The 22,755-nt window shown below is 41.8% G+C and overlaps 6 protein-coding genes across 6 annotated transcripts; 3 read left to right on the top strand and 3 right to left on the bottom strand.

Annotated features, from left to right (window-relative positions):
- Positions 1–161: 161 nt before the first annotated feature.
- PHYBLDRAFT_115666 (glycosyltransferase family 2 protein) lies at positions 162–5,605 on the top strand (the record flags this gene model as incomplete). The annotated part of the gene is made up of 3 exons (XM_018428476.1): positions 162–505; positions 680–2,540; positions 2,651–5,605. Coding segments are annotated over 3 exons (5,160 nt in total), but the record flags the coding sequence as incomplete, so codon positions are not given.
- A 1,242-nt stretch (positions 5,606–6,847) lies between these two features.
- PHYBLDRAFT_171674 (hypothetical protein) lies at positions 6,848–10,219 on the bottom strand (the record flags this gene model as incomplete). The annotated part of the gene is made up of 3 exons (XM_018436643.1): positions 6,848–7,998; positions 8,104–8,257; positions 9,722–10,219. The coding sequence occupies 3 exons, from the start codon at positions 10,217–10,219 to the stop codon at positions 6,848–6,850; spliced, it is 1,803 nt and encodes a 600-aa protein (XP_018288331.1).
- Positions 10,220–10,643: 424 nt separating this feature from the next.
- Positions 10,644–10,985, bottom strand: PHYBLDRAFT_171673 (hypothetical protein; the record flags this gene model as incomplete). The annotated part of the gene is made up of 1 exon (XM_018436642.1): positions 10,644–10,985. The coding sequence occupies one exon, from the start codon at positions 10,983–10,985 to the stop codon at positions 10,644–10,646; it is 342 nt and encodes a 113-aa protein (XP_018288330.1).
- A 571-nt stretch (positions 10,986–11,556) lies between these two features.
- On the top strand, positions 11,557–14,304 carry PHYBLDRAFT_177972 (hypothetical protein). The gene is made up of 11 exons (XM_018437933.1): positions 11,557–11,696; positions 11,761–11,936; positions 12,051–12,185; positions 12,279–12,578; positions 12,674–12,834; positions 12,935–13,102; positions 13,319–13,439; positions 13,539–13,607; positions 13,663–13,782; positions 13,886–13,925; positions 13,994–14,304. The coding sequence occupies exons 1-11, from the start codon at positions 11,609–11,611 to the stop codon at positions 14,272–14,274; spliced, it is 1,659 nt and encodes a 552-aa protein (XP_018288329.1). The 5' UTR covers positions 11,557–11,608; the 3' UTR covers positions 14,275–14,304.
- Positions 14,305–14,349: 45 nt separating this feature from the next.
- PHYBLDRAFT_188077 (hypothetical protein) lies at positions 14,350–18,358 on the bottom strand. Its single transcript, XM_018439452.1, has 12 exons — positions 18,212–18,358; positions 17,969–18,161; positions 17,521–17,776; positions 17,119–17,402; positions 16,624–16,986; positions 15,958–16,557; positions 15,723–15,870; positions 15,512–15,645; positions 15,261–15,447; positions 15,055–15,162; positions 14,853–14,984; positions 14,350–14,713 (listed from the first exon to the last, which is right to left on the bottom strand). The coding sequence occupies exons 1-12, from the start codon at positions 18,274–18,276 to the stop codon at positions 14,694–14,696; spliced, it is 2,490 nt and encodes an 829-aa protein (XP_018288328.1). The 5' UTR covers positions 18,277–18,358; the 3' UTR covers positions 14,350–14,693.
- A 561-nt stretch (positions 18,359–18,919) lies between these two features.
- PHYBLDRAFT_156009 (hypothetical protein) lies at positions 18,920–22,738 on the top strand (the record flags this gene model as incomplete). The annotated part of the gene is made up of 3 exons (XM_018433456.1): positions 18,920–18,922; positions 21,196–21,397; positions 21,465–22,738. 3 exons carry the CDS (start codon positions 18,920–18,922, stop codon positions 22,736–22,738), a joined length of 1,479 nt encoding a protein of 492 aa, XP_018288327.1.
- Between the last annotated feature and the right edge of the window lie 17 nt (positions 22,739–22,755).

Here is a 22,755-nt window from a genome sequence, read left to right as displayed (position 1 = left end):
TGTGTTCCTTCGCTATTTTTAAATCTTTGGTTACCTGTTGACACAAACATGGGCCAATCAGGTTGCCATGGTAATCGGACGGGTCCCCATTTATAGTGTTTTTATTATTTTTACTTTCTTTCTCTTCCATCTTTCTTTCTCTTGAGGGTTGTTCGTCTTTGATGGGGAAGCCGAAACAACGTAACCTGACGGACGCTAACCGTTCAGACCTTGCTACCCTACAAACATTCACAAACGACGCCCTTGTCAGTTGTCTCAAGGCACGATTCGAGCAGAACCGTCAATATACCAAGCTTGGATCTTCTCGCCTTGTTTTCCTCAACTCATATAAAGTACTCGCCCAGCACGATGATCAGACAAGTCTTGAATATGTAGCAGCATACAAAGATACTAGCTCTGGGGCATCAACCAACAAAATTGCCTTGGACCCGCACCTATTTGATCTTGTTAACAAGGCCTATTTCCATCTCAGACGTACCGGCACAGACCAGAACCTGATTGTATGGTAAATTAACGAAGCAATACCTTTTTTTAAAAAAAATATATACAGACAGCCATTGAGCCAATGTATCTATAACATATATGCATATATGAAAAATATACAAATATGTGTGTATCTGCATGTGTATGAATATGTTGTTTGTGTTTACTCAAATACCTCTTCATCACCTTTCATTAGCGGCGAGTCGGGAGGAGGAAAGACCGAGATCCGCAAGTTGATTGTCCGGCACCTAGTACGACTCAGTAGCCACAAGAAAGAATCCAAAGTACAGACCCAGATCTTGCAATCCCTCAGGGTTCTCGAAGCATTTGGCAGCGCACGCACCCTCAACAATACCAGCGCATCCCGTTTTGGTGTCTACCACGAAATACAGTTCAACGAACGTGGTCGTATGGTCGGCCAAAAGACCCTGCACTACCTACTCGAACGCTCGCGAATAACGGGAACCCCTAGCACGACCGGAAGTTTTGAAAGCAATTTCCATGTATTTTATCAGTTGGTTGCCGGCGCAACCCCCGAAGAACGCAGTGCTTTGGGTCTAGTGGACGACACATCACAATATAGCTACCTATCAAAGGCATACCGTCAAACGACTCTCACAAAAGAAGACGAAGTAAACTATGAAGAGCTCAAGGCCGCCCTGCGCTCAAGTGGATTCCGAAAAGATCATATTAGTCGCATCATGCAGTTGCTTGCCTCTTTGTTACATCTTGGCAATCTCATCTTCATAGACTCGGTTGGCGTAGACCAGGAAGCTGCCTATGTCAAAAACACAGAGACTCTCGAACGTGTCTCGGACATGCTCGGACTCGATCCGCGCGCTTTAGAAAACGTCTTGGCATTCAAGACCACAATGATTCGCAAAGATGTCACAACTCTTATCCTCAACGCAGAGCAAGCCAGTCTTCAGCGAGATGAACTTGTCAAAGCCCTCTATTCCATATTGTTCTCCTGGCTGGTCGAACGCATAAACACCAAACTGTGTAATGAGAATTTTAGCAGTGTTATTGGTATACTTGATCTTCCAGGCCCTCAGATGAACGCCCGAACAGCAAGTGGATTCGAATCGTTCTGTGTCAATCTGGCCACAGAGCGCATTCAGCACTTCATGACAACCCAGATATTTGAATCTGAAACAGCCATGGCCTACCAAAGCGAAGGTATCACGATGAGCTCGGCTATCTCAATGGGTCACAATGCCGATTGTCTTGCACTGCTCAACCGACCTTCAAAGGGTATCTGCAGCCTGATAAACAGCATGACAGAGACAAGTGAAAAGGGCAAACGTGGATTGACGGATAGCAATCTTGTGGAATCCCTAATCAAGTACAACAGTAATCATCTTTGTTTCAGTGCTAAAACGGCTGATACAAATGCACGTCAATTTGCCATCAAGCATTTTACAGGACAGGTGATTTACAACCCCCTGGGATTCCTTAGTCAGAATGCAGGTCAGCTTTCGGTAGATTTTGTTGCCTTGTTTAGAGGCAGTGCCGACATGGCCCCATCCTGGAACCCTTTCATGGTCGACCTTTTCGCCGACCAGAGTCTCTCAACTGAACTTCACCCACGTAATGATCAGACCATAATTTCCGCACAGCAATCCGTCAGACCTACTCGCCAGCCATCCATGCGTCGCAATCAATCCAAAGCTGCACCTACCGAAGATAGTGCTTCCAAAACCTCTCGTATGGTCTTGGGCCAGTTACAGTCCGCTATGGATGAGTTGGTAGCGGCGTTTGAAGAAACCAAGGTCTGGTCTGTATATTGTCTTCGTCCAAACGAGAATGCCAACCCAACACAATTCGACAATAAGCGTGTCGAAGCCCAGTCCGAAGCATATGGCCTTGCTTCTGTAGCAGAGAAGGTTCAAATAGATTACAGTGAAGTCTACACACACCAAGCCTTCTTGGATCGTTATGCTGTTCCTCTTAATGGCTTTGGCCTTGACTTTACACGTCTTCCACGCGCAAGATGTGAATCTGTAGGAGATTTCATGGGTTGGTCAGCAGCAGAAATGGCTGTTGGAACAACAAAGGTAAAATATATTTTTTTTGACAACAAACAAAAAAAGACACGTCAAATATTTTATACAAAATTTGTTTATTTATTTATTTATTTTTTATTTTTTCGCTCACCCCTTATTAGGTTTTCTTAAATTATTCAGCCTGGAGAACGCTGGAAGATCAACTACGAGTTCTTGAAAAAGAGGATCAACGCAACGCCAAAGAGAGCCAGAACGCAGTAAATTATGTCGGAACGGATGATCAGTCTGTCAGCTCAGCGGCAGTTAACAATGCTAACGCAAGCTCGAATAACCTCTCAACAAGTCACCTTCAGTCTGTAGCAATGGCAGCTGGACTACCTCCACCTGCTATACGTCAGCAGGATGACCAACGCTCATATTATTCCGACGACGACTATTACCATCAAGATAACAATAGTAGCCGTTACCAGGATGAATCATACTATTCCGACTCAAACGCAGCTCACTCCCACTCTTATGGAAACGAGGGCAAAGGTCTCTACGGTAATGAGCGACCGCAGGTGGAAGAGATCGATATGACAGGCGAAGATGTACACAAGATGTCTCGCAGTAGAAAGCAGTGGTTGTTCTTTGTCTGGGCTGTCACCTGGTGGATCCCATCTTTTGCTCTTTCTAGCTGCGGTAAAATGAAGCGCAAAGACGTACGACTGGCTTGGCGTGAAAAAGTGGCTCTGTGTATGATTATTGTATTACTTTGTGGATTTGTAGTTTGGTTCCTTGTGTTCTTTGGTGAGATCGTTTGCCCTAAACAGCATGTTTTCTCCCAATCCGAACTCCAGAGCCATTCGAGTTCAAAGAACGCATACGTTGCTATTCGTGGCGAAGTATTTGATCTAGCCAACTTTGCTCCCCATCACTTTCCCACTGATATTGTTCCTACCGCTTCTGTATTAACATACGGTGGTACAGATGCCACTGCACTTTTCCCAGTCCAGGTGTCAGACTTGTGCCAGGGTGTAGATGGTGAAGTATCACCATATGTCTCTCTCGACTATCAGCTTAATTTTACGGATCCCAATGCCAAATATCACAACTTTTTGTATTCAAGCGGAAGATATACCAAGGACTGGTATTACAACCAGATCTCCTACCTGCGCAAGTATTACAAAGTCGGACACATGGGTGTCGAGCCTAAAGCAATTTCACAACAGGCTGTCAACCCAACATTGATCAACGGTATACAGTCAACCCGCACCTGGGCAATCATTGACAACCATATCTACGATATCACATCATACACCAAGAATGGTCGCTACTTATCTGCGCCTCCAGGCGAAGAGGTACCCTCTGGAGCCAGCACAGACTTTATGAGCTCAGCTGTTGTCGAATTGTTCCGTCAACAGAGTGGATCTGACATCACAAAATCATTCAATTCTCTTCCTATCGATTCTGCAGTCAGAGAACGTCAGCTTGTTTGTCTGCGAAACTTGTATTTCGTCGGAATGGTTGATAGCCGTAACTCAGCCAAGTGTCTGTTCTCTACTTACCTGCTACTGATCATCACTTGTTTGTTGGCAAGTGTCGTCATCTTCAAATTCGTGGCTGCTCTTAGATTCGGAAGCAACCGTATGCCAGAAGAATATGATAAATTTGTCATTTGCCAGATTACATGCTACACCGAAGACGAAGAATCTTTACGCAAGACGATCGATTCTATTGCGTCGCTCAAATATGATGATAAACGCAAGTTGTTATTTATCATTTGCGATGGTATGATTATTGGTAGTGGAAATGATCGCCCTACACCCCGCATTGTGCTGGACATTCTCAATGTCGACAACAATGTCGACCCAGAGCCTCTTTCATTTATCTCGGTTGGTGAAGGACAAAAGCAGCACAATATGGGCAAGGTGTATTCTGGACTTTACGAATGTGCAGGACACGTTGTACCTTACATCGTGGTTGCCAAGTGTGGAAAGCCCTCAGAGCGACAAAAACCAGGAAACAGAGGAAAGCGTGATTCCCAGTTGGTCTTGATGCAGTTCCTTAACCGTGTTTACCATGATGCCCCTATGGTTCCCCTCCAGCTCGAAATTTTCCATCAGCTCAAGAACGTCATTGGTGTAAACCCTACATTCTATGAATATGTGCTCATGGTGGATGCTGATACCGAAGTGTTCCCAGATGGTCTCAACAGCCTTGTGTCTAGTATGGTTCACGATTCCAAGATCCTGGGTATTTGCGGTGAAACTAAGCTAGCTAACGAAAAGGATACATGGGTTACCATGATCCAGGTATACGAGTATTTTATCTCGCATTATCTTATCAAGTCGTTCGAGTCCCTGTTCTCTACAGTCAGTTGTTTGCCAGGTTGTTTCACTATGTACCGCATTCGTACTATAGACGGAAAGAGACCATTGTTTATCAGTAACGATATCATTAATGATTACAACATTAATCATGTCGACACGCTCCACCAAAAGAACCTGCTGCATCTTGGTGAAGATCGTTACCTGACCACACTCCTGCTCAAGCATTTCCCAAACTTCAAAACCAAATTCACAGCCGAAGCCAAGTGTATGACTAATGCACCTGATCTTTGGAGTGTTCTGATTTCCCAACGTCGCCGATGGATTAACTCGACAGTTCACAACCTCGGAGAACTTGTATTCTTGCCTCGTCTGTGTGGTTTCTGCTGCTTCTCGATGCGTTTTATTGTCATGTTGGATTTGATTAGTACTCTTGTGATGCCTGCCATTCTTGGCTACCTTGGCTACCTCATTTACCAGCTGGCTACTGTCGAAGGAGATCTACCGATTATTACTATTGCCACAATTGCCGGTACATATGGTCTTCAGGCAATCTTGTTTATAATCAATCGCAAGTGGGAATACATTGTTTGGATGCTTGTATCTATCCTGGCTCTTCCTGTATTCTCGTTCTATATTCCACTTTATTCTTACTGGCATTTCGATGACTTCTCGTGGGGTAACACTCGTGTGGTTTTGGGAGAAAAGGGTAAAGCCGTGGTTATGGCTGATGAAGGTGAATTTGATCCCAAGACAATCCCTACCATGACATGGTCTGAATACGAGAGCACTCTTATGGCTGAGGAATGGAGTGACAATCTGTCTCAGGGTAGCGGCAGTCAATATACCCACAAGAGTAAAATGAGACCCCACCAATCACAACACTATAGTCTCAATGCTAATGGTATGGCAATGAATATGGGAATGGCCGGAGGAAATGAATCTGTTTATGGTTCGGGTGACAATGCAAGCGTGTACACCAGCAACATGATGCCTCGAGGATTTGCCGCGGCATCTACTGTCTATCGCCCTCCTTCTGCGATGTTGATGATGCCTTCCAACCGATCTGCTGCTTCTCTGGGAGACCACATGACTGGTGCTATCAATAATGGCGGAACAACAAGACCAAACACTATGCGCAACTCACAAATGCCTGGATGGACAGGCAGTAACCCGTCTTTAATGATGGATGGCTTTACCCTCAATGACGATGCAGCTGGACCTAAGAACGAGGAAATCATGTTCCAGGTCAAGCGCATCCTCAGCACCGCAGATCTTACAAAGGTTACCAAGAAGCAAGTGCGTGAAGAGCTTCAGCAAATCTTTGGTGTGTCTATGGCGGGTAAAAAGGACTACATTAATGTATGCATTGAGAGTGTACTCCAAGGCGCTGTATAAAAAGAGTAATAGTAATAGTAGTAATCATAATAGTAGTAATAGTAGTAATAGTAATAATAATAATAATAATAATAATAATAATCTCAACAACACCACCAACGACAAATACAACAACCCCAACCACAAGCCCAACAGTAACCGTAACCGTAACCATAACTGTAAAAATTACAACACTCACAACAACAAAAATCAAATGGTCTATATAAGCCTTAGTACCTTCTTTTGTATTTTTCTTTCACCTTCTTCATTTTATACTCTACATGAGCTGAGCTGTTTCTTAGAAAAAGAGACATGTCTCTTTGACTCTTCTCAAACATCCCCCAACGTCTTCCTCTTTTTAATACATCTGAAATAAGGATAATAAAAAAAAATATGGATAAATTACACAAATCCTTTGTATGTCTAATATATTTGACTGGCCAAATGTTCTCGCATTATCCCTTGTTACAATAATAAGCGAATAAAGGGAGTACAAGAGCCTAAAGGGAGGTATTTTTTTTGTAGGGAGCCGAAGGCTCTAGTTTATTAGTGAGCCTCTATGCTGCAAGGCAAAAGAGGAAAATCACGACTTGTTTTTGGCTTTTATATTTTTACAATGTTTTTCTATTTATATGTTTGTGGTTATATATATTGTGGAGGTATGGAAGGAAGCTAAAGGTGGGGAAAGTCGAGAGCAAGTTCGCTCTTGAGGCGGTCGAGAAGAGAGGAAGCAGTGGAAAAGGCAGCGGAGGAGACAAAAGGAACGTGATCAAATATGAACAGCCAATGATGGCGCCATATAGCCAGCAGCGTGCAGCCAAAAATTGAGGCAGCAGAAAGAGAAGAATCGGTGCAAGGAGGGAATGTGAAGGATTGCAAACCAGAAAGCAAGACAGTGGGTGTCGCGGTCTGGGCGAAGTACAACGTCCAGATTGACGACCATACGGACAGTTTGACCGGACACTGGAACAAAAAATGAGTTTGATTGTCCAGAGGGTGAGAGCAGAGGGCACAGGATGGGTCTGGGAAAGCGGTAGGGGTCCTAGAATTGAGGCGAGAACGGCAAGGAATGTTCTTGTGCAGGGCACGAAACCAAACGTTGCGGGCCCCATGCGGCAGGGGGAAGGACCAAAACCGACGAAGCTGGCGAGGGACGAGTGTGGGGCTTATGGGGCGTGCGGATTTGGAGTGGAAATTGCAGAGTAGGCGGAAAGACTGGGTAGACAAACGATGCCAAGGGATGCCGGGGACAAGAGCCGTCAAGAAAGGACGCACATAGACAGCTGTACCGGAAGGCATATCTAGCGAAGGAAACTGTATGGCACAGATCGCGGGGGGAATGGTGGCACGATACAGGACAGGGTGCAAGACAAGAGAGCGAGTGTAGAGACGTTCGAAGAACCGGTGAAGGACAATAGGACGACGGAGTATGCGGTGGAGGGGGCGTTGGGCAAGCACGCCGAAACTAGGATCTACTTCATAGGCGTCGGAAACCCGGAGATCGCGCCATGCAGATGGAAAGGGAGGGTGGTCTGGTTGTGCGGTAGTGAGATAGGAGAGAGGCAGAGAGAGACAGGTGGGGAGGTTGACTACCACGTCAGAGAAGTTGTGAGGGAGAAGATCAATGGCAGCAAGTAGGGTGGCCAGAGGAGAGTCGAAATCACGCTGATGAGAGGATCGGAGAGATGGAAATATCAAAGGAACGAGTGGATCAGCAGATGAGGAGTCGAGGCGGAGGACGTAAGAGAACCAAGGCGGGACCAGGCCAGAGGGGGACAGCGGAGAGCGGACGAGAGGCCGGAGCCAGCGCAACTGAAGAGCAGCTTGTTGAACCTAAGGATCAAGGACCCCTAGACCGCCGAGCCGAATAGGCTGGCAGAAAGTGCCGAGAGAAATGGGAGGAAAGGAGCGGTATTGTATAAACTTACTCATGATCGAGCGAAGTCGACGGAAAAAGGATAGAGGTACAGTGACAACTCTGAGGACGTGCCAGAGCTTAGAGAGGATGAGAGAGTTGAGCACTGTGGCACGGCCACGAATAGAGAGAGAGCGAGAGTGGTGGATATTACAGGTAGATTCAATCTTGGAAAGAATGTTGTCACAGAAAGAATTGCGCTGAGGTAAGGATTGAATAAGAGGAAAGCCGAGATATCGCAGGGGAGTGGAGGAAGATCTGTCAGACCAGGCGGTGATGTCGAATTGTTGTAGGACGGGGCGCCATTCTGGCAGTGGAAGACTGGACAGGGAGAAAGCTTCAGTTTTATGGAGATTGATGCGAGCATTGGAGGCATGAGAGTATGTGAGAAGATGATGATGAAGACGGGACAAGTGGGCGGCATCAGGCAGAAAGACTAGCAGATCGTCGGCATAGGCCAAGAGCTTGATGGACGGAGGTGGTGGAATAGCAGTGCGTGGTGATGGAGAAAATCCGGAAAAGGAAGGATCATGAATCACACGACGCAACAAAGGTTCGAATGCAAGGTTAAAGAGTACAGGAGAAAGAGGATCACCCTGCCGGAGTCCACGAGCCTGAAGGAATGATCGGGATAGGTGTCCATTGACATTGATTCGAATCTGTGTAGAGAAGAAAAGTTGAGATATACAGGTAACGAGGGAAGGGGGAAAGTTGAAATGCTGCAAGGCCTGGCAAAGGTAGTCGGGATGGACTCTGTCGTAAGCTTTCTCCTGATCCAAAAGAAGGCCTATACCAGATGAACCGTCCTGTCTAGCCTGTGCCATAACCAACTTGGTCAGCATGCCGTTGTCAGCAATGAAGCGTCCTTGGACAAACCCGGTCTGGAAGGGCGTAACAAGGGAGGAAGCAGCAGGCACCATGCGACGATTGATGAGGCGAGTGAACACTTTGGCATCGGTATTGATGAGAGCGATCGGGCGACAGTTGCGGAGGGAGGTGAGGTCACCTTTCTTGGGAAGAAGAGAGACGCAGGTTGATTGCCAGGACGAAGGGAACACACCGAGGGCAAGCCCATCGTTAAATATTCGAACAAGTAAGACAGCACACATCGGATGATCCATAATTAATCGCAGAATCTCATAAGGCAGGCCATCCGGCCCAGGGCTACTGGCATTAGGAGTGAGAGTGGCGCCGTCTCGGATGTCATCCAAGGTGAAGGGTTTAAGGAGGGTCGTGGAGGTAGTTTCGGAAAGAAAGAGGTCTGGTGGCAAGTGAAGGAGGAGGTCGTCGATAGCTGTCTGAGCAGGAGGGTCGGGTGTGTAAAGATCTTCATAAAATGCAGCAGCAGCTTCCGTAAGATCATCGGGATCAGTGCATAAGGTGTCGGTGAAGGGGTGGCGGAGGCTGGTTATTGTGGTTCGAGCTTGGCGAAAAGCAACTGTGCATTTCAAAAACCCAGCGGAAGTTTCGCCTTGTTCTCTCCAGTGTTTTCCGGCGCGGAGTGCTAGTATCTCGGTGCGTTCCTGTTGAACTTGCTGAAGTTGACGCTCGACGATGGGCAGCTGGAAGTTCTGAGCAGGCTGATGGCTAAATCTATGTATCAAATGGTCACGTTTACTATGAAGCTTTACCTCCAAAGTGGCAAGTGATGGGCGGGTTGTGCGTGAATATGAACGTGTGAAACGAGCCACTTCGACTTTGATCAGATCCCACTGTGATTGGGGGGAAATTGAAGGCGAGAGTAGTGGTATGAAGGATGAAAGACAGTCGGACAGGGAGGAGCGGAAGGAAGGGATGTTCACCAAACGAGGGTTCGCACGCCACAAACCTCGACCAATGTGAGACAGCATAGGAAAACTAAGATAGGTACGTACAAGGCAATGATCGGTCCACAGGGGCTGAACAAATGTGACGGTGGACGAAGAGTGACAAGACGCTATATCCTTGGAGGCATATATGTAGTCGATAGTCGAAGAGGAAAGGTCGCGATGAAAGGTAGGCATAGGTTGAGCGTCAGACAAAGTGACACAGTCTACAAAGTGGTTAGCGACAAAATGCAGCCATAGACGTGGCGCGAGGCCAGCACGAGAGGCATTTGCATATGAGGAATAATTAAAATCTCCTAGCATAAGAAAGCGAGAAGGAAGGGAAGGGAGAAGATGTGGGGAGGATAGGAGAGAGGTGAGAAAATCATATCGAGGACGATATGAAGCAGGGACATATAAAACGCAAATACGAAATGGGGCAAACAAATTGGAAGAGTGAACAACGGTGGCAGTAATGCAACGACCACAGAGAGAAAAAAGAGGATCAGTAAAAGAAATGAGGGGAGAGAGGGAAACCAAACCACAGTGAGGAGACCATAGTGAGTCGGATGCTTGAAATTGAAGATGAAACGTCTGTTGAAGAGCGTCTGTGTTGGCGTGAGTTTCTTGAAGGGCAAGTATGTCTAGAGAGAGGGAGCGAAGATATCTAATAAAGAGAGAGCGATTATTGGTGTTTCCGGACTTGACAAGTCCGCGGCAGTTCATGGAGGCTATATTAATCATAAATTTAAGAATGATCGCCGTCTGCCATCTCATCATCAGTTAGGATATTCTGGGAGTCTTGGTCGTCGTCGCCGTAGGTAAGGGTGGAATCAGTTGGTGGGGTGAAGAATACCGAATGACGAGATGTACTTTCGCGCCAGACGCGATCCGTAGATGTCGGCAAGTTAGAGAAAAGAACGACTGGTACTTGACCGGGGGCGGGAGTGGCTGTGGCGACATCGAGATATGACCTAGTGTTGGTTGTGGTAGAGGTAGTAGTAGAGGGTTGTGGAGTGGTTATATTGGCTTGACCTAGTGTTGTGGTGGACCCAATAGGTGGGTCCGGTACTTTAGCGGGAAGAGCCATGCCTAAAGGGAGGTACAAAAGAGGGGGTTGAAGTGGGCATAACAAAAGATAATAGAAATAATAAGGGCGTTTTATTGTGATTATAAAACGTAAGAAAAAATAAATTAATAACAGGATCTCAGGTAGTGCAATTGCACGTTAATCGCAAACAGGCAAATAAAAGGTATATTACTTTTGGATCAATGGACCTATTTCTACAAGTGCTACACATTTGGCTATCGTTGTCTACTCCTGATCTGCAAGCAATTTGTATTTTTTTGGACATATTCATCAAGCGACAATTCTTATTTTTTAAGAAAAAAAGATTCCCTTACATCCCTATACGCACAAGTCATTTTTTTGTACTTTGTGAAAGCCGTATTGTTCGGATCAAACGGTTGATCTGATCTACTAGCTTAAGTTTGCCGGCTAATTAGGTGCCGATACACAATACAAATACTCTGACCATCCTTCCAAAAACTCTAAATCTAAAGTATACGATATTAACCTCTAAAAAGAAAAGTCACCAACAATCGATAGAAGGGCGGAAACCCTTTGAAGATCAGCAATAAATACATACATACATACATATATATATATTAAAAAAAATTATTACACTCACATATACATACGTATATCAATCTATGTGTGGTATATTATTCTCTATTTCTGACACTCGGCCCGAGAATTCGCCCTTGTGGAATTCTCTCGAGGCACTCAACACAAAGCGAGGCAGGGTTTACTTACATTGATGGCGATCTTGTATGATCATAGCTGATCCGTTAATGTGAAATAGGACCCGATGCTCAGCAAACTCACGTCATTACAATTCAAGATCAACAAGCACAACTATATTTAAGATTCTTCTCATCAGTCTTGCATCTTCGTGGTGATCATGTCGTCCCTCAGCCAATGACACCTGCCACTGGCGACGTATTGAGTTGGAATGGCGAAATATTTGGTGGACTTGAAGTAAAGTACAAATACACAAATATAAAAAAAATATATATAAAAAAGAGATGTAATCAAGATATCTTGGGGTTATGTTTGGTTTAATTAAGAGTATCTTATAAATATTAATATTAGATCACTTTGGGAGAAAATGATACAGAGGTATTAGTGCGTCGATTGGCTGGAATCAGTCCCACAGATACATCAGAAAAGGCAGTTTTGGATATCCTGACACAGATCGAAGGCCCATTTGCATTTGTTTTTTGGCAGGTAATGAATAGAAGAATACTACTTTTATTTTGTTTTATTTTATCTATATTATTAAATTGTATGAATACTAATATATATATATATGTATTGTAGGCGCACACCAATAGACTATGGTTTGGACGTGATTGTCTTGGACGTCGGTCGTTATTGTGGGCACGTTCCAAGAGTCTCACAAACAAAAGCTTTATGTTGAGCTCTGTAGGACCTTCTTCTGCTTCTTCAGATTCAGGATCAGATAATGTTGTGTGGGAGGAGGTTCCTGCAGACGGTTTATACTGTATTCAAATGGAAGATATCGAGACAGAAACAACAGACGAATCTGTATTTGGACATCCAATCCGTCACTTTTCCTGGGTTCAGCAAGAAAATTCTGGACCAAATACATTGCCATTGGTAAGATTAATAGCATTCTTGTTCTTTTTTCTTTATTACTATAAGACAAAATGTAGACTAATCAATTTCTTTTTTCTTTGTCTTGTAAAAAAAAGCCTTTTCCTTTAATCAATCGATATGTGCCTAAAGACCTTTCCGTTGATACCAGAGAAGGAGAGCCTGTCGTAGATGGTGAGATGGAAACCGCTATAGAAGAATTTACTCTTGTTCTGAGCGAGTCTGTCCGAAGACGTGTAGCTGATGTTCCATCTCTTGGGTGTGTAGAATAATATAAACGCCCCCCTTTCTCTCATTTGGTGTCTCAGATAGTATTGATAATGTGGTTTGATCTAATTCATATATTTTGAAACTATTAGTCCTATCGAAGCATGTGCCAGAGTGGCCATATTGTTTTCTGGGGGCTTGGATTGCATAACTCTTGCTGCATTAGCTCATCAACACTTGCCTCATTGTGAGCCTATTGATCTTCTTAATGTCGCGTTTGAGAACCCTCGTCGTGAGCAGGCTCTTCAAAAACCAAAAAAGTCAAAGAACAAAAAGAAGCACAATGATGTCGAGGTTACCGAAGAAAGCTCCACTGCCTTGGACCAACAACCCGTCATTCAAACAATCAACATCTACGATACACCCGACCGAGTCACTGGCAGAGCAGGTGTAGCTGAACTAAGGTAATTAGAATAAATTATAATAATGATAATGATAATGATAATGATAAGAATTGTTGTCGGTTAATCGAATAGAAAGATTGCACCAGAAAGAATATGGAATTTTGTGGAAATCAATGTTCCTTACCCAGAAGCCATGTCTCACAAACAGAGGATTATTGAATTAATGTATCCATTAGATACAGTGATGGACCTGGTGAATATTATTATCTCAATTAGACCATACTTAGACAGTCAAACCAAAAGCGCTTGGCAATTTTCATCGTATTTATATATCTATCTTTTGGACAAATAGAGTATTGCTATGGCATTCTGGTTTGCCTCTCGTGGTGAAGGAACAATTGATGACAATGGCAATACAAAGGTATGTCATCTAACTGATTTCTATTACATGCGTATCTAATGCAATGATTATGTAGCCATATCATAGCCGATCTCGAGTATTGCTCTCTGGATTAGGAGCAGATGAACAATTGGGTGGGTATTCCCGCCACAAGGATGCATTCCGCCGTGGTGGCTGGGATAAAGTTATTGAAGAGGTAATCAAGCAATGGTTGATCGTAGAACAAAGGGAAGAAAGAAAAGGCTGTGAAAGGTAAACATGCCAATAAGTAAAACAAGCTAAAAAATGTGTTTGTGTAGACACAAATGGATGTGGACAGAATTTCTACCCGTAATTTAGGCAAGTTACATATTATATTGCTATTAATCAGAAAATGATAATGTTAATGATGATATACAACTACTTAGGTCGAGATGATCGTATAATGTCAGATCATGGGAAAGAAGTCCGTTTCCCGTTCTTGAGTACAGATGTTGTAAATTGGTTGTGTCGCTGCCCAATTTATATCAAAATGGATCTTCGTTATGAGCGAGGTATTGGCGAAAAGCTTCTTTTGCGTAACGTAGCTCGTCGACTGGGGTTGTCTGAGGCAAGTAAGAATTGGAAAAGGGCCATTCAATTTGGGGCCAAGACTGCCAAGATGACAGATAGCTCTAGGTCAGAAAAAGGACAGCACAAACTCTCTTGATAAATATAAAATTCAAATTCAAATTACAGCACTTGTACTCGGTAGTCTTTCCATTCTTCTTCTTCTTCTTCTTTTATTTATTTATATATATGTATATATGTGTGTTTTTATTTCTTTACTTTGTTCTCTTCCTTGTTACAAAAAAAACAAAGGAAACAGAAACATACTGCTAGCTTTAAAGTATCAAAAAACAAACGCAAATTGACATTTCAAACAAACAAAAAAAAAACAAATATCAAAAGAATAATGAAGAAAGAGTAAAAGAGTGAAATGAAGAATAAGCAATTTACAGTAGAAGGAGGGAGCGCGTGTTTGAAGATTTTAGTGTAAAATGATGGAAGTTGTATAATGTGGGACTGGTGTGTCGGTAAGGTTTTTTTTGGTTTTTTTTTGTTTTGCTTTTGTTTTGCTTTTTGTTTTTAGTCCGTCTGTATTTCAGCTATTTTGTAAACATAGAGAATGTATCAGGATCCCAAGGATTCTTATATGTATTGTGTGTATATGTGTATATGTATATGTATATGTATATTTATATATTTACTGATTTCTGTGTATTTTGTGGGTGACCCACAACTTACGAGAAGTATGTTCTTGTGGTGGGCAGTGCATCATATTAGATTCTACCATCATAGGCCGTTGCATCATTACAGAAGGTCCTGAACCATTAGGAGGCATCATGTCAGGAGGGTAACGCATCATCATAGGAGCACCTTCAATAAAAAAGAACGTAAAAAAAATTAGCAATGTCAAATCTGATTTTACACATTAAAGAAATCTTACCATGGGGTGGGTTTCCTTGATATTGGTACACTTGATGTGGTGGGATCCCTTGCGGAATCATTGGTGACCTTTGTGGAGAAGGATAACCTTGAGGGAAAGGAGATCCGTCTTAAGAAACGAGTAGTTAATTGGTTAGATATTGGGTTATATTTATTTGTTTGTCTATTAATTCATTTATGTACTGTAATGTAATGTAGTCTACTTACGGGGTGATCCACTGGGCATTTGTGGGCTATATGTAACATTCGGAGGGGCCCCGCCATGCTGCATAGGCGATCCACCATGTTGCATCGGTGCACCATTAATGGGTCCACTGGGAACAAACTGTGAACTCATGTAAGGAGCTCCTGGAGGTTGCTGAACAGCAATTGGAGCCATACCAGGCATATATTGCTACAGTAAAAGTTATTATTTGGTTTCTTTGTGAATGACTTTGTCTCTGTGTATTCTAGTTTACCTGAGGATAGCGATACTGAGGATATCCATAAGGATAATTGGGAGGAGGATAACCGGTGTAAACGTCTTCATCATAGTGAATAAACTGAGTAAACTGGTGTCTATATGGCTTGTTTCCGAATGGCCAAATAGGTCCTATAGATATACATTTTCATATATATTTACAGTTGAGAATTAATTCAATTTATTATCATTATCTTATCTGGTCTTACCCACAGAACTGGGGCTCACATTCTTCCCATGTGAGAAAGGAGCCGAGAACATTTCTGTTACCGAAAGGTGCTCTGTAGAGCCCCCTTTCTTCAACAAACGGCCTGCAAAGAATGGGGACGACTCATTAGAAGCCACGCGCGATCCTCCCTAAATAAGCAGAAAAATAAAATTAGCCTTTGTCAAACAATAGCAATATAGTCATATATATTTTTTTTGGTTTGTTTGTTTGCTTACAGGAACAAATGCAGGTGCCACAGGGTTTGGCTTGAATTCGGAAGCTTTGACATTAAACTTGAATCCGGACCCGACAAGAGATGCCTTGGGTGCTGCAGATACTACAGTAGACTTTGTAGATTCCTCGGGGTTGGCAGCAGCAGCAGCAACGGTAACAGCAACTGGAGTAGCAGCAGCGGTAGGAGGAGGAGTAACAGGTGCTACCATAGGAGGAGAAGCAGTCGAGGCTGATTCTTTTTCAAACTTCTCCGAGTATTTCTCTTCAGTCGAAATAGCCACATCTTTGATTGTTTCCTTGGTAATAGCCTCTTTATTGAGAACCTCGGGGGAAGGCAGGCTGACTGTCTTGTCACTTTCGGGAGACCCGGTTTTCTTTTTTCCTTTTGACAAAAGAGGCACAAGATCAGGAGGAACGGGTACATTAAGCTTGAAGGTTTTGTGGAAATTCCTCAGATCAGCCAGGCGCCCGTCCTTTTCTTTTTTCTGCAGCGCCTGCTTCTTTGCATGGAGCTTGTCCTTTTCAACCAAGGCAAACTGGCGAAATGTAGTCGCGATCTCTGCTTCGATGTGTTTGTTGCTTGAGGGAGAGTCACCAAGCTTCTATTCGACCACAGAAGTTTAGTTTTAAGGTTTCCCTTATTCCTATATCGTTCTATAATCATCTACCTTTACACTGCCTCCAATTTTGCTGAGTGCTGCACTGGATTCTTGTCGCATGTTGGGATGAGAAGAAGAAAGAGGAGCTCCGGTTGGAGCGACGGCTTTTGAGGGTGTTCCAGTGGTGAGTTTGTGGAGCGGACTGTTTGGTGGAAGATTTGAAACAGGCTTTTCTTGCAAGGGTTCTTTCTTTACAGCTGGTTGTTGTTGTTGTTGTTGTTGTTGTTGTTGCAGCTTGCGTAAAGCCGGTGGCATATACTTGTTCGGGTTTACCTCACGTACGACTGCACCATATCTGTCTTCCTCGTCCATTCCATTATCTTCTACTTCCATTCCACGTTCTTCCATCAAATGTACATTTGTTGTTGTAGACTAGATGATATTTACACAAAATTTAGACACGTTAATGCACAAGTGATAACAATTTCATGTTTCTCGGAGTTTTATGTAATTTCATGAGTAATTCTGTCGGTTTTTTGTTTGGTTTTTGGTTTTTGGTTTTACCTTTTGAATTTCATTAGCCATTTCAATTGCCTTTTTCTCTCGATCCTTGTACCCGGGTGCTGATCGATCGAGCCTTGTTGTATATATTTCCTCATCAAAGTCAGTCTTGAGACCAAACAGTTTCTCGTTTGCCGCAAATTGATCCCACGACCCGGCATTATTTGCAGAGGCATCCATATCTTCAAGCGACTCCAAAGCACTGCCTTGTACTTCAGGATTCCATCGATGTAATTCGCGTTCTTTAAATTCCATTTTACTGCTAATATCTGTATCTGTTTTGAATGCTACAAAATAAAGACATTGATATTAATTAATTAATTCATTAACAAATAAATAAATAAATAAATAAATAAATACAAAATGCAAACTATATTATATATATTTTCAATAATTAAAACTTACAATCACGATCTTGGACAGGTCCTTCTCCTACAGTGAGATCTACATCTGGTGCACTGATTTCTACCAGATCTTTTGCAACAATCAACAAAGTCTTTTTGACTGGATTAGACTTTCCGTTTTCGCTCGGAGGGGCGGCAGGATCGTAGATCTTCCGAGCCATTTTGAGTGACACACCAAGATCACCCTCCGAAGAAGCACCGTGAAAGACTCCTTCAAATTTTGTACCATCTCGAACTGTGACATGGACAACACTACCCTACACATAGAACAAGAAGAAGAGAAGAAAATAAAAGAAATAGCATTCCAAAATAATAGATATTTTTATTTTAATCGATTTTTAGCATTATTATTAGTATTATTAAAGAATATTCTTAGATTTTTGTATATATATATAAAATGTATGCGTGTGTGTACAACTAAAAAGAAATGTATATGTTGGTTGGCTTACTGTCAGATGGACCAGGAGAAATAGCATTCGTTCGTGCATGAGTTTTGCAATGTCTGGACTTTCGACATAAGGCTCGGGTTGTTTAAAGTTAGATTCCACAGGACCATTGCTATTAGTATTGTTGTTTGTGAACGCGTAAGAGCCATTGCGTCCGTTATTCTGATTTCCTCCCCATTTTTTATGGCTTCCACGACTAGAGCGCAAGATGTTAGTTTGATGATGTGATGATGAATTGATAATTACTTTTGTGATGGTTTGTGATGGTTTGGGTCTTGTTTCTTCCCTTGCTTTGTGTTTGCAAATGCCATGATTAGATGGCGTGGATAAGTAGGTCTATTTTAATAGAGAATGAGATGAAGGGGGATCGATGACGGTTTGATGGTGATGTCAGCCAAGAATAATATTTATATATATATTTATATATGTATTATTATTATTATTATTATTATTATTATTACTATTATTACTATTATTTATATATATATATATTAATATATTAATATATATAAATATGTGTATTTAAAAAAAGGGGGGAGTAGAGAGTGAGAGAGAGAGAGAGAGAGAGAGAGAGAGAAATGTGTTACAATGGGATAGTCGTCTACAAGCACTGTTTACTATAAAAAAAATAGAGAAAGTGAAAGAGAAAGAATAGAAAAGAAGAAAGAGAGCTGAGCTGAGCTTTGGCTGAGCGAAGAACAAGACGGAATAAAATAAGAAGAAATGCTCTTTATTGTATTTTTACATTTTATTCTATTTTGTTGGGTGCTTGAATTATGCCAGATGAAAACTGATTCTACTACAGCCGTGACTTTCAAGAAGTGTTTCATTTGCTGTATGGAATAAAGATAGTTGTGATATTTAATGAATTTCTGGTCTTTACTTGAATATTGTCCAGAGTCTCCCTAAGTCTTGATACAAACAAACCAATAAAAACATACACTCGGAGCTTCCATGGTCCATTCATTATTTTACAATGACAGAATACCTATATATCCTTACCATGAAATAGGTAGGCAAAGGCCTAAAATAATAATAATTATAAATGAAAAGATAGCTAAAGAGAGAAAGGTATATTAAAGTCGAATGATGTTTATAAGATATTTTATATTCCATCATGAACACCTTCCTTTTTCTAATTACAAATATAACATGTTGAACAAGTGTACCTATTTGGCTTTAATTATCATGTCAATACACACATATCCAATAAGATATATTTTTTATATATTAAACAGTGGGGTATCTATTCCAAATGAGTGTATAATATACTTTATGACATGTTTTTATACTCGAGTAAGACTATATAACTATATTACTCTAATGTTCAAATGTTTAATCGAATATCTATTTATTATAGCAGCTAAAGAGTTGGGTGTGGATACACACACACATCTATATAATCAAATCTAAGAGCACAGACTTCAATTACCAAAATGTAAATTAATACAAATATAATATTGAAAGAAAAAAGAGCATGCATTTTAAGCGTGTCATACTTTAAGACCAAATGCATTTACGAAGTTTAATAATAGCATTATTCTTGACCAGCTGCTGAAGTATATGTCACACTGAAATTCTTAATTCTACTATGAACATTAGCCGGCTAATGAAGAAGAAGAAGAAGGAGAGCTAATGAATAGAGAACTTTTCAACATATTGACCCAAAACGTATGCTCCAAGCCATTATCATTGTAATAATCTGGTACTTGAAAGCTTGTGTTTGCAGGATAATTTTCTACTTAAAAAACTCAAAAAGAAAATCAGCACTTTACAAAGACAGAATATTCAAAATAATCTAAACAGTCGTTTACGCACAAAGCTTCAATATATGTACACGATTGTTGTGCATATATAATGTACTTTTGGATAAATGGATAATTAAGTATCAACTGTTCAAATTACTCTAAAATAGAGGGAAATGACCTCGATTTTATAAACATCATACATAATGAAAAAAAATGTTCAAAAGTAAATAAACTCATATTCTGTACTTGGATTTAAGTATTAAACGAATAAAAGAATCGCCCAAAAAGATTAATTGTATTTTGTCCAAAAATATACACACGTATACGAAAAATAGCTTAATAAATAACTAGTAATAACGTTCTTTTTTTCTTTCTGTTATATATTCATTATATTACTCCCACTATCTATGGTGCTTTTTACACGTATTTTGAACAAATTATCTAGATAGCATTTGTCACTAAAAGTATTTAGGGTTTGTATTTATAGGATACCCTCCAATATAAGAGTAAGAATAAGATGTTTTTAAAACTCTTTGTCCAATACAATATGAGATCATCAGCTACACTATAGAAAACGGAAGAATAAATCAATTTACCAGCTTTCTAGACACGAGGGGCATCATCTTCATACACAGCAAAATTTTGATGCGTAAAGTTTCGTCTGTAATATGACGAAGTTCCAAAGATACTTTCTTTTTAGGCATGAAAGAATAGCAGACGTAATTGGGCATATAGTGCCATTTGGGGAGGTCAACTGTGGAAAGAATTTATAGTGACTCGTGGCTGTCAGCAACAAGAGCCACATCGAGAGAAAGACAGATAGTACGTGTTTCATCAATCTCCCATTTAGCTCGTCATCTTGTGCAAAATCATTCCATAGGTCTTTCTACGCGATCTTAGTGTTTCTTGCCTTTGTGTCGCGTATTACAATAGTTGAGCAATGAGATTATTCCTCTTTATTTTTACTCGATGATTCTTAACAGTCTGTGCGTTCATCAGCCCTAAAACATTTTTTTCCTACTCAACTATAAAATCGAATATTTGTTTCATTCAGCTGCATAAATTACAATGTAATTTAATATATGCGTAATCTCTAGGAGGTTATTCAAATAAAAACGTAAAATTATAAGCAAAATGTAATGCTTTTTATGGCCATACGATGTAAACGCTCGCCAATAAATACCGGACAATGCATACAAAGCAAAAAAGTAAAAAAAAATAAAAATAAAAAAAAAAAAAATTATAAAAAGTCGAAACCAGTAATCGGGTAATGTAAGGTTGCATACTGTAACAGTCACAACAGACGCCACCGATCCTTTTTTCCAACTTTTTTCTTGAATAACAAATTTTTTGAAGACCCGGTCCTTTTTTTTGACACCTGAACGGCCTACATTTTCTACTCCACTTCTTTCCTCATGGTAATATCTTAATACTCATTATCGACCAAGCCAATGCTCATTTCAACCAAAAAAATATCTATAGGTTAATTACGTGCTGTTCGAAACAGCCTCTGGCTATGCGCTGTTCGAGCGTCTCCAATCCGAAGAGATTGGATCAAAGTTGGCCGAAGTTCAGCAGACTGTTCAGGATCTCTCCAAATTTGGAAAGATGATTAAGCTCAAGTCATTCTCCCCATTCAAGAGTGCTGCCGATGCCTTGGAGAATGCCAACGATGTGTCTGAAGGTAATTTTTACTGTTACCAATACTAAACCCCTATCGTACTAATATTCTCTACTGTTATGTATTCTAGGTATTGTTAACCCTTCGCTCAAGGCTTTCTTGGAAATGAACCTCCCCAAGGCCTCCAAAAAGAGCTCTTTCTCCCTTGGTGTTGGAGAAAAGAACCTGGCTGGTGCTATCAAGGGTGAGTGTGGATATGACTGTGTTGCCGACGAGACCGTAATGGAATTGGTCCGTGGAATCCGTCTTTGGGCTGACAAGTTACTTGGTCAGTTGAAGGAAGGTGATTTGGAGAAGGCTCAGCTTGGTCTTGGCCACAGCTACTCTCGCGCCAAGGTTAAGTTCAACGTCAACCGTGCCGACAACATGATTATCCAGGCCATTGCTCTTTTGGATCAATTGGACAAAGATGTCAACACATTTGCTATGCGCATGAGAGAGTGGTACTCATGGCATTTCCCCGAGCTTGTCAAGATTGTCAACGATAACTATAAGTATGCCAAGCTTGTCAAGGTGATCAAAAACAAATCAGAGCTGTCCGAAGAGCACTTGGAGGCTATGGCTGAGGTCCTTGATGATGATGAGACCATTGCCAAGCAGATCCTTGACGCTGCCCGTGCTTCAATGGGAACCGACATTTCTCCCATCGATATGATCAACATTCAGAACTTTGCTGACCGTGTTGTCAACTTGGCCGAATATCGCAAGAAGCTCCACAACTACTTGGTGACCAAGATGAACTACGTTGCTCCCAACTTGGCCGCTTTGATCGGTGATGTTGTTGGTGCCCGTCTGATTTCCCAGGCTGGTTCCCTCACCAACCTTTCCAAATACCCTGCTTCTACTCTTCAAATCTTGGGTGCTGAAAAAGCTCTTTTCCGCGCCTTGAAGACCAAGGGTAACACACCCAAGTACGGTTTGATCTACCACTCTTCTTTCATTGGCCGTGCTGGTGCCAAGAACAAGGGTCGTATTTCACGTTATTTGGCCAACAAATGTACCATTGCTTCCCGTATCGATTGTTTCAGCGACAAGCCTACAGACAAGTTTGGTCAGGCCTTGAAGGCTCAGGTCGAGGAACGTTTAGCTTTCTACGACAGCGGTGCCTTACCCGCCAAGAACCTCGATGTCATGAAGAAGGTTATTGATGGTATGGACAACGATGAAGATGAGATTAAGCTTGAAGAGCCTGTTTCTGCAGTCTCTGCCGGCAAGAAGAGAAAGGCCGAGCCTGAGGCCGAAGATGAGTCCCCTAAGAAGGCCAAGAAGGAAAAGAAGGAAAAGAAAGAAAAGAAGGAAAAGAAGGAGAAGAAGGAGAAGAAGGAAAAGAAGAGCAAAGACTAAAAGCACCACGGTATTTT

This window comes from Phycomyces blakesleeanus, assembly GCF_001638985.1.
Source record: "Phycomyces blakesleeanus NRRL 1555(-) unplaced genomic scaffold PHYBLscaffold_19, whole genome shotgun sequence".
NCBI classification, from domain to species: domain Eukaryota; kingdom Fungi; phylum Mucoromycota; class Mucoromycetes; order Mucorales; family Phycomycetaceae; genus Phycomyces; species Phycomyces blakesleeanus.
This window is presented reverse-complemented; position numbering and strand designations above follow the sequence as displayed.